At 32.8% G+C, this 12215-nt stretch overlaps 2 protein-coding genes across 3 annotated transcripts in view; both read right to left on the bottom strand.

The window, feature by feature from the left end:
- Window positions 1-12215, bottom strand: part of LOC148276852 (putative RNA-binding protein EIF1AD) — a 118737-nt gene that overhangs the window by 83899 nt on the left and 22623 nt on the right. The gene's annotated exons all lie outside the window — the stretch shown is intronic.
- PolG1 (DNA polymerase gamma, catalytic subunit tam) overlaps window positions 1-12215 on the bottom strand; it is a 53180-nt gene that overhangs the window by 18353 nt on the left and 22612 nt on the right. For both annotated transcript variants that reach the window (XM_088233661.1, XM_088233662.1), the window contains exon 16: window positions 11717-11833. In XM_088233661.1, coding sequence (XP_088089787.1) covers window positions 11717-11833 — 117 coding nt within the window. The remainder of the gene's footprint in view (window positions 1-11716; window positions 11834-12215) is intronic.

Genomic DNA, 12215 nt, shown 5'->3' with positions numbered 1-12215 from the left:
TAAGCCGGAAACGAAAATAGAAAAATCATGGGGGTAATGTAAAAACACTCGAAAGCTTTATGAGTAGAAACATTAAATTTAACTAGTCTCAAACGAGAAAAAATCAAAGAATTTTTATACAAAAAATAATAGGGTCAAAAAGCACCAGTAAATGACCACCCCCCAGTAAATGACCATTGGTTAATAAAACACAATATAATAAGAATTGCTACATGTGTCCAGTCAAAAAACTTTTAACACTAGAAACTATGACAAAAGCGGTAGGCGCACACATCTTTAAGAAACGAATCTATCAGTTTTGAACTATGAGTTGTCAAAAGGTAATATTGTTCTGAGATTGATAGTGTTTTTTATAAGGAAAGGTGTGGTTAGTGTTTTATTTTATGCTATTTCTTATGCAATTCTTTGAATATATCCATATTCTAATGTGTTAGGGTGTTTTATAGTGTTATGATGTAAGTAAATCTGAGTATTATTTTCACTGGGCTAGTAGTGGTCATTCACTGGTGATTCTGCTATTTTTTTTAAAGTAACATCAATTATAATTGTAATACTCGTATTTTAATAAAAAAGTACTTAGAAAAATTAATGTGTTTTTTATTGTTTTCTTTTATTTTGTACGCTTAAATAATGAAATTTATACCTTTAATGTGGATTTCACTACAAGCTGAACCTTAAACGGTCATTCATTGGTGATTTGACCCTAGATTAAATGTGCTACTTTATAAACACAATTTCAATCCATTAATTTGAGATATTTTATTAATGTTATTTATTCAATAAATATTTTTTAAAAATGTTTTTAATCACGTATTGTTTATTCTTTCTACCGACCAGTTTCAAAGCAACACAAGCTTTTTTATCAAGGTATAATTGACTAATGAATTATATCCTATTTTATTTTTAAATTAATTACTAAATATTACTTCGTTAAGTATACCTTTATCGGTCGATAGAAAATAATTGGTTAAAAACAAAGTTTTATATTTATTTTATTATAATGAATAACCACAAAGTTAAACATATGTTTCAAGCATAAATTTTATTTTTAAAAAGTTATTTATTAGTTGTTTCCTGCTTTTATCTTTCTTCTCGTATTTAAATAAAAACAACAATAACACGAGGAAGGGCGCAAGCGGTTTGATTTTATTATTTTAAAACCGAATCAATTGTTTTAAATGTTATAAAAATAAGTGTCCTTGAGAAAAAAATATGGTCAGTTTTACATATCGTGCAATGGTTTACGATGTTACCGCCGCACACGTCTATCTTGACATACATTCCTAGCTTCTTCCACATTCATACATCTTTACATACATGCAATTCGGTTGTGTCTGCTTTTGACATGACCAGACCTGGGGTTTTCGACCTCGTCCTACGTAACCATTCATTCTCGGCAAATTGAATGTAGTTTGGAGTCTTGTCCTCTTGGGAACAAGATATTCTAAAGAACTTGTAAGTAAGGGCAATCCATTAAAATAATATTTGGCTGATTTATATAGCGCCATTTTTGTAAAAAATCATCTCAAGGGCGCTTTACAATTGTATACCTAAACTTACATTCTAACTAAACTAAAGTGATATATTATATTTCCAGATTTAAAATTGAGGGTATGATAGTCTGAAGAAGTGGGATTTTGGTTGGGATCTGAACTGACAGGGACTGTCGATGATTCGTAAGTTTGAAGGCAATTGGTTCCAGGCAGAGGGGTCGGCGGCGGCAAAAGCACAATCTCCAAATCTAGTGTTTGGGAAACGCCGGATTTCGACAAGTTTTCCTCTTCCTGAATCAAATGCTGACCTAAGAGTAGATTTTCTTTGACATGTATTTTCCCTAATACAAAGGTCTGATAGGTATTTTGGAGCCATTTCATGAAGGGATTTGAATACTGTTCAGCAAAGCTTGTATTTTATTATCTCTGGGCTTTTTAACCAGTGCAAATCTCGAAGATGTTGTGAGATGTGAGAATATTTTTTTACTCCCGTAATAAGCCTTGCTGCTGCATTGAAAACAGATTGAAGTTTATTAGTTTGATATTTTGGGAGATTTGCGTATATTCCATTACAGTAATCTAGACGCGAAACGACATAAGCACTTACAAGAGCTTTAGTTGCATCTATAGGAATATTTCTCCGCACGGATTTGATCTGTCGGAGATGGAAGAAACCAGCACTTACCGTTTTATTGACCTGAGAATGAAGAGAAAGATCTGAATCTAAATGAACACCCGGTAGTTTAACATTTATACTAGGGGTGAGATCACAACCTGTGATTGAAATTGGAGATCGGTCTAAAAGGTGTTGTCGGTTTTTTGTCGCTCTGTTATAGATGGATTGAGTTTGAGTCTGTTTGATGACATCCAGTTGTTGACGGTTTGGATGCATTGAGACACACGATTTTTAAAATTGTTTATATCTTAAGGAGAGCAGAAAAAATAGATTTGTTGGTCATCCGCATAACAGTGAAGTTGTTCACAAGTTTCAAATTAAATTATTGATCTGTAATCACTATTCTATACTCCATTGAATTACATTTGGTGTACAATTAAATTTATAAACTTTTTCTGTATCCTCTCTTGGTTTTTATATATATTTTTTTATATATTAAGTAAATAATCACAGGAGACAAGTTGCGATAGAGAAGTGTTCGAACTTGGAATTTTTTACACATGATTTTTATTTTTTTATTTTATTTAATTATTATTTTATATTTTTGTTTTTTTTTACAATATACATAAGAGGTAAAACAGAGTATTCAAAAAATAAAAAATAATTACATAGAAATGAAATACATGTTAACAGTAAAAATAGTAAAAAAAAAATCCCACAAAGAAATGGCCTGTTCGTGGGTATACAGAAATGTTTATGAATTTTTTGCTCCTATAATAAAAAGTCAGGTGTAATATTATTGTGTTATATAAGAAGGAGAAAAGGAAATATTCTGTAAAAGATTAGAAGGGACTTTTTTATTTTATAGTAATTAAAAAAGGGAATAAAAAACATAAAAGTATTATTTATTACCTACAACCTTATTATATCATAGAAAAACAAAATATATCATAGAAAAAAGAGTTAATATCTTTAATTTGAATGCAGGATAGTGCGTTTTATTTTTAAATAAAATTTTGAAAGTTTGGGATTAACGAAATATTATCAGTAAAAAAAGAATTAAGTAAAATATGCATGTCTCTGTGGTTCCATTCTTCCACATGACTATGAGACCACAACCCTGTTTTGTTCGCTAGTACGACGAAGATTATGATACGTTATTTAGAGGCAAAACGATCATAATTAAATAAGGAAATATATTCTTGAGACAAAATGAAAATTTCCACTAGAAAGTTCTGTAGTGCCCCGTAAAAAAGTTTGAATAGTAACGATGTGAAACTTTTCAATTGTTGAAAACTTCAAACCATTATCCGGAAAATTTATCTCATTTTTTTAGAGCAGTTCAGCATTCGCTGCATAACTTCAAACCCTGCAGGACTTTCGCAACTCGGCGTATTATCATTCGTCCGGCGGTATAAGACGCTCGACCCACAGTGCGATCCGTCTAGAGGAACTCCGGCAATAAACAGTAAAGATTCCTATGGGAGTCCGGCCGGCGCACACTGGTGTGGGACGACAGTAAAAGTAAACAAAATGGACACTTCCGCTCTAGAGCACTGCTGGGAACGTGACGTCTTTGAATTACATTTTTAAGTTCCGGGAAATGGGTTACCAGAGGAGGGGCAGAAGCGTAAAATAAAAGTATACATATTTGAAAATTATGCTACTCTTGTGTTGTATCACGGTTCAATGTTTATTTTTTTATTATGTATCGTATCATCAGCGCTATGATTATTTTAAATTATTCCACTTGTGACGTCACAAGTTCTTAAATTAAAGTTTTAAAATAAAAATGTGATTTAAAAAAAAAAAAAAAAAATGTTTGACACTTTATGTACATATACAATATATTTGCATATAAGGGCGGGCATATTGCCTTAAGGCAATTTCTTCCTACCTACCCAAACCGTTCAGTTTGATAAAATTATAAATACATGGACATATTGAATCTTACAATTTTATACAAAAATTAAAAACAAAGATTAACAAAATAAAAATAATAAAAATTAACACTTTACTATGAAGAGAGGAAAGGGGATGGGAAGGTAAGAAGAAGGATAAAGGAACAATTTAAATATTTAGATAGTGACATTTCAATCTTGACTTAAATGTAAATAAAGAAGGGTCTCTAACATTAGTGGGTAGATTATTTCACAATCGAGAGGTTACTACTGTGAACGAGGAGGCAAGAAAGTTGGAGCGATGACAGGGTATTAAAAGGGTTCTGTCGTTACTAGAACGAAGAGATAGTCCGTGTCGTGAAAGAGGTTGGATGAGCTCTCTCAGATTAACGGATTATTTAAAATATTGTGAAGAAGTGATAGAATGTGAATGTTTCTTCTATGCCTGATACTGATCCAGTGTAGTTGCGTGCGATACGTGGTTAAGTGGTCAAATTTGCGAAGATCAAAGATATAACGAATATAAATATTCTGCAATCGTTCTAAAAAAATCAAATTTCAATCCAAATTAAGTCAAATAATTTTAAAGGTACATAAAAAAAGATGTCTTTTGAAGTTTCGCGGTATAGTCTTAAAAACCGTGTGTGCACAATTCCTTATAAAATCAATTGCATATAAATCTAGACATTTTTACACTTTATTCAAGATGCGATTTCCAGGTGTGCGTGTTCTCTTGAAGTTAAAATTTTCTCGACCTTCTTCGCAAAAGTCGCAATATATTTAAAAGACGGAGTAAAAAAAAATAAATTGAGGTTGCGTGAGAAATTTGCTTTAAATAAAAGTCTTCGGGAAAATAATGATTATGATAAAAAAAAACATGTAAAAGTATTGAAAACGGTACGAATTTGTTCTGAAAAAACATTATTGATATTTAAATCATCAATTTTGCTGTCAAACATTTTGCTAAATGTTATTAAATATTTGTACATAACAACTTACCATCTTTTCTGTGTCTACCGGTTTCGAGACGTTCGCGTCTCTTCGTCAGGACACCAATAAAACCAACATGCAAAACCCACGATACACCTTCGGCATAGTTGTTGCACAAAAATTTAAAACCATCATGCCATGCGTTTTAGTAGGCAACCCTTACTTGCACTGATTAGGTTATGAAAATTTCGATGTTGTGAGAGATATAATTGAAAAAAAGGGAGGGGCGTGAGTTCAATTGGTATCGGGTGACCATTACAATGGAACATCGTATAATGGGCTATATTGAAAGGTTGTTTGATTATTGATCAAATGAACATTATTTTTTGAAGCTTTCCTAATGAAAAATATTTCCATATTATTGACTTTTAATACTTAATTTGTATGCAAGATTTTCGCTCTTCCGTCTTTATTAAAGTGATGATTAAAATCAATTCGGTGATTTGCGGATTCGGAGAAATTTTCATTGTTAAGACACCGCATGTGTTTTTTAACGCGAATTTACGAGTTACCATTGTAATGGTCACTCTATGGCTATTAAACTCACGCCCCTCCCTTCATCCCCTCCCTCTTTTTTCAACTATTTCTCCCACAATATCAAACATTTTCATAACCCAATCAGTGCATTTAAGGGTTGCCTACTAAAATTCATGGCATGCTGGTTTTTTAGTTTTGTGCAACAACTATGGTGAAGGTGTGTAGTGGACTTTGCATGTTGGTTTAATTGGTGTCCTGGCAAATATACGCGTACGTCTCGAAACCAGTAGACTTAGGATAGTCGGAAAGTGGTTAAATACAAATATTTAATAACATTTCGAAAAAAATCCGTTCATTTATAAATTGTTTTGCCACAAGGCATGGTATGAAAAGGGGGATTCTCGTGCGACTTTCCCAACACACTTGAAATAAATGGGGATCAATAATAATCAATTTATCGCCGAACTAGGTCAGAGATCACAATACGCCATGACCGCTTCTGGACGGGCATCTATTTCACGAACATTGCTTACGGATTTAATGTTACTGCGCGCTCAACTTCTGTTGGGATACGACACTCGTGGGCAGAGAGCTCAATGCGTGAAGTTGCGAGTTTATGGAGAAAATATTGGCAGAATGAATGGGTCATTCAACAATTTGACAACATTCTTAGGCAACTTCTACGCTATGGAATAAATGAAAAATTGTGCTAGGATACGACAATCGTGGGCAGAGAGCTTAATGCGTGAAGTTGCGAGTTTATGGAGAAAATATTGGCAGAATGAATGGGTCATTCAACAATTTGACAACATTCTTAGGCAACTTCTACGCTATGGAATAAATGAAAAATTGTGCTAGGATACGACAATCGTGGGCAGAGAGCTTAATGCGTGAAGTTGCGAGTTTATGGAGAAAATATTGGCAGAATGAATGGGTCATTCAACAATTTGACAACATTCTTAGGCAACTTCTACGCTATGGAATAAATGAAAAATTGTGCTAGGATACGACAATCGTGGGCAGAGAGCTTAATGCGTGAAGTTGCGAGTTTATGGAGAAAATATTGGCAGAATGAATGGGTCATTCAACAATTTGACAACATTCTTAGGCAACTTCTACGCTATGGAATAAATGAAAAATTGTGCGATCAATATTATGCATCCAATGAAAAAATTTCACAAATCATAAATGGGAGACATGTACCATGTACCATTATTTGTATTTAAGACATGTACCATGTACAATGTACAATTTTGTCAGCTTCACAGGGCAAGGAAAAAACTTTTTTTTTCAAAGTCTTAAAGATATTTTATTACAAGATGTTATTTTTAATGATATATTGTGGATTGGTTAACGGTTTACATCCAATGAAAGATTTTCACAAATCCATAACTGGGAGACATGCCATGTATCATTTTGTCAGCTTTACAGGGCAAGGAAAAAACATTTTTTTTCAAAGTCTGAAAAATATTTTATTACAAGATGTTATTTATTATTCCCGACATGTCAATCATGACGGGAATCGAACCCGAGACCTGGTGCATGGTAGAAAAACGCGCCGACCATTACACCACGAGGCCGACAAAAAGATAATCAGACGTAAATATTAAAATAAAAAATATGCAAATTTAGATTCTTACATTATCAAATATACAAAATACACCAATCGCAGCCATAAAATATTATTTAAAAGGGTGTTTTTACACTAGAATATTTCATAGTCCCTAGAATGGTACCTGAAGCGTAAGACTGATCACATTAACTTAATGTAACAAAAATGATCAAGATACGCTGTGATTGGTTTACCACTGCAGTGGCATATGCGCCATTCGGAGCGGAGAATGATGATGATGATCTTTTTTAAATTGTATTCTTTGGAATTTCATTAATTGTTACTTATACCTTGTTTTTCTGGATTTTTATTATATTGCATCAATTCTTCCGAGAAGCTAAACTTTTAGACCTATGACCAATATATTGTTTTTAATGTTTAAAATACATATTTAAGAACCAAAATTTATTTTAAAGTAATTCAAATAGATCAAGTCAAAGAAGGAATCGTGTGTTAGAAATACCACATTGTAAAACGAGGCTCGCACAGAGACATGCATATTTTACGGTCCGAAATTATTTTTAATTATTTTTTTACTGATAATATTTCATTGATTCCAAACTTTCAAAATTTTCCCTCTTTTAAAAAACATGCACTATCCTGGATTCAAACTAAAGATATGAACTCTTTTTTTCTATGATATATTTTGTTGCCCTAAGGAATATTTTTGTGTTTCTTTTTAAATATTTTTTATTTCCTTTTTTAATTACTATAAAAAAATACCATATAATCTTTTACAGAATATTTTAATTTTTCTTTCTTATGTTACACAAAAATATTATAACTGTCCATTATTTATTATAGGAGCGAAAATTCATTAACATTTTCTTGTATACCCAGGAACAGGCTATGCCTTTGCGGGATTTTTTTGTTTACTATTTTAACTATTAATATGTATACCATTGCTATGTAATTATGCTTTATTTTTTGAATACTCTGTTTTATCATTTATGTTTATTGTAAAAAAACAAAAAAAAAAGATTATTTTTTCAAATAATCAATCTAATTATTTTTACTATGTATTTTTTATTGTTAATTATTATGGCTTGACACGGGCACAGCCTAAAAGCCCTAATAAGTTAACTTGTATTTAAACGAGTGTAATTTTAAAATAATAAATAAATGCGTTATTGTAACTACCGGAACATGGCATTGTTTCATGAAACGTAACACAAAAAAATTAATCACGAATTTGCGAAACTAAAGACACAAGTCTTTATAAACAGTTTCGGAAAAGGGCTGTCGCTTTCGATAGAAGGAGGATCGTAAAATAAAATAATTCTTAAAATTACGCATTGTAAAACCTTGAAACTGCCACGAAAGTTCGCATTTACAAATCACAAAATAAAAGACAATACACCTTGCAGAAAACGAGAGTAGGGGGGCTAAATGTCGTTGTTTCGGGCCGCCGGAAACTGGATTTGGGCCAAAAGGAACTGGTACATGGCAGGAAACGACTGGCGAACGATAGAAAATCGTTTCTGGCACCGTGCCAGGAGCCGGGGATACGTTTTACGGAGTATTAAAAGAGAGATAGCTATTTAGAAAACGGTCTTACGATGGCAGTATGACAGTGGTGTGATATTAAATAAACTGTAATGACAATGGCAGTCGCGAGGGTAAAATTACCGGCGAAGTTAGCGCGAATCTCTCGTACAAACACATCGGTAACACAATACATTTTATTTACAGTCAATAAAGTCACACGAATGTGCTAATTTACATGGGTCATTAAAAGAAGGATAGAAAAAATATGTATGTAGGTACTTATATATTTGTAGGAGTCACCCGAAAATTAATTCTCAGTGTCAGCTGACCTACTATCAAAACATTAAATTGACTACTAACAAACTGCTGATACGAGCGGATGTAAAATCGCTGAGAAACACGGAATCGGTACACACCTCAAAACCTCATCAAGAAGTAAAATGAACACCGGATAATTATAAGGATGCGACATGCATTGAAAGCCCCACCTACTTACCCGGATCCGTTTAAAAAAAAAAAAGGATATGAAATACAATTACGAAATGTAATTTGGACGGCTAAAATGAGTTTCAACGTGTAGTCCTGTTCAGTGCTAAGTGATTCAAAACAAAACGTCTACGTAGTTACTCTCTTTGTTAATCATGCAATAAAGACAACATCCCAGGTAGGAGTTCCCATGCATCAACGTGCATTCAAGCCTACATATTTTTTTTTTTACTTTCATGTATCGGGTGTTAACAAAAGTGGTGTCTGTTTAACTTTAGCCTGAGGCCCCCAACAAGCGACCAGTTAGTAGGACGAAAGGCGAAACATTATATTATATGAACTACATACTTAAATCTCGATAATGACCCGAGGCGTAGACTTGAGCATTCTTTCCGAACCGCCAAAATAAACTAAACAACTCATCCGCAATATTGATTATTTTATTGTTTTAATCTACAAACTAAAAGGTCACATTCCTGTGTTCAGTTACACACAGCAAACAACATCCAGGCTTGATTGAAAATGACTATTTTTTTATTGTATCTCATCGGGAGTCGAACCCGGAATTCCCGTGCGTGAGGCAAGCGTCTTAGGTATTACATTACCGAGACCAATAAATTTGATAGATTATTTATTTGAATTATTTTGTGTTTGTGTGAAGCTTGCATGAATAGTTCTCCTGAACAGAGTTCGAAAAGTGGCCTATTATATTAGGAGTTAACAAATAATTACTTCGTCAATGTGTTATCATGTAAAATATAAAACCTTTTTTAAAATATGGTGTTCATTATTCAAAACATACGTGTTTGAGGTGCTAATTATGAATTATTATCAAAAAGAATCTAACGGCAGCGCCGGCATTTAAGATAAAAATGTATGAAAATTCTGATGCTATTGTATGGCGTAAGGATGGATGGGTCAAAAAGGTAAAAAATATTACCCAGTAAAATTTAAACAGGGTTTCTTTGAAATGCAGTTTTTTTTAAACGGTGTGTCACGTTTATTAGAACAGTGTAGTTTTCCTGTTTTTTTTCATGTCTTAGAGGTTATAACTGTTTATTTATTAATTTGACGGACTTATGCAGTCCATTCTAACGATGGTACATACAATTTCTTATAATAAATACAGGCACTAATAAAATAAAATACAACTAAATAAAATTAAAGCTAGGACAAAAAAATATAAACCTCAAGACAAGATCCGGTCTATCTTAGTGAATTTTTAAAACTATAAAGACTTACACCAAAAAAGTCCAGATCTTGTCTCGAGTTTTATGACACTGTTCTAGTTTAATTTGCTACTCCGTTGTGGAAACACCTTCAGTTTTCGGTGTTCTTTTACAACGGTAACGACTTCGGGCTGTTTAAAATTTCGTTTTCAAAATACGGATTCTTGTTTTCTTCATTTGGAAAAAAAAACGGACACAAATTATGATAACAACCAATGTATTAAATTTTACTTGAAACTTTTCACTTTTATATTTTCACTCGGAGTTGATAATAATTTATTTACTTGAAAAATTTTAGTGTGCATAACTTTACGTGCTATTTAACCAATTACATAATGCAGACTGTAAATATACGTTAGAAGTTGATGAAAAGAAAGCGGATAGCTGCTAAACTGCCGATATGTACAGAAAAATAGATCCATATTATCCATAGAAGCCATATTCAGCAAACAAATTGACCTATTAATGGGTGAATTCTGACTTGCATTTGTATGGCTTCTGGGTGTGTAAAACAGTGCATGAGATCTCGCTCTAGTTTTAATTATTGGGAACATACAAACTGATCTCTTTCAGTATATTTGGATTATATATTATATACTTCCAGAAATCAGCTTATAGAAATGTTTCCCAAGAAAAATTTGACGCTAGGATTCGAGGGTGCTGTAATCCAGCATCCCTTAATGATGGATACAAGAATGGATAATTATAATTTTCTTTAAGATATAAATATCACAAAAATCGCTTTTAAACCTTTTATATTTCAAGGATGTGGTTTTATTCAGAAGGGTCCCAAATGATGGAACAGTATTCTAGTATGCCGCGGACTAGTGTATCATACAATGTGCGAATTGCAGTAGTATTATTGAAATATCTAGAGCTTCGAAGTACAAATCCAAGCATTTTACTAGATTTATCTACAACACCAGTAATATGGGACTTAAACGTGAAATTTGCTTAAAAAATAATACAAAGATCTTTAATTTGGTAATTGCGCAGTGAAACTACATTATTCATGTTGTAAGGAAAAAGAATTGTTTCTTTGGATCGAGTATACGAGATAACGCAGCATTTTGGTATGCTAAAAGGTAATTTGTTAGATACCGACCAATACCATAAATTTCTCAAATCATTTTGGAGGAAAGAGGAGTCCTCAGCACTTTTAATAGATTTGAAAATCTTGACATCATCAGCAAAGAGAAGGTAGTCGGAGTTATTGATTGAGTCACTAATATCATTTATAAATAAAATGAAAAGAAGAGGACCCAGATAGGATCCTTGGAGAATTCCAGAATTTGTGTTTTATTCATAAGATATGTGGTTCCCATAAGTGACATACTGTCGACGATAACGTAAATACCTTGACATGAATGCTAAAAAGTTGGAAGTAAAATGATTGAAATTAAATGTTAAAATTGTAAAATTACCTTGCAGAGCAAAATGCTCTCGTGAAGAGATTTGTGATGTGCAGAGCGAGTGCCGTCTCGTATCTGTACTGTTCCTCTACCAAATACCTGACCTCGTCGTGAAAACTCAGACAGAACCTACACAAAAAAAAAAAATATTAAAAAATATATTAATACTGATTGAAACAGATGGGACACATAAGTCAAATATTGGGTAGTTCTGCTATGTGCAAAAAACGCCACTGTCACATGTCCTTTTAGTCATAGATTATACAGTAACTGGCTTAGTGTTTTCGCCATGTTACAAATTCAGAATGTTAATTGTCAATATCAATTGTGGCGTAATTTTTGAATTCACTAACAAAATGCAAAATGTACAGAAAGTTGAAAACCTCGGGAGGGCCAAATAAAACCTTCAATTGGGTCATATGTGGCCGTGGACTACGGTTTGGGCATGTCTGGCTCTAATGATGCTTTTCTGGATTTTTATTCCGTAAGTTGTCAGTGTTTTTTTCCAAGA

This window comes from Micrasema longulum, unplaced genomic scaffold (assembly GCF_059751315.1).
Source record: "Micrasema longulum isolate JH-2025_06_02 unplaced genomic scaffold, ASM5975131v1 h1tg001137l, whole genome shotgun sequence".
Lineage (NCBI taxonomy): Eukaryota > Metazoa > Arthropoda > Insecta > Trichoptera > Brachycentridae > Micrasema > Micrasema longulum.
Note: the sequence above shows the minus strand (reverse complement) of the source record. Positions and strands in the feature narration are given on the sequence as shown.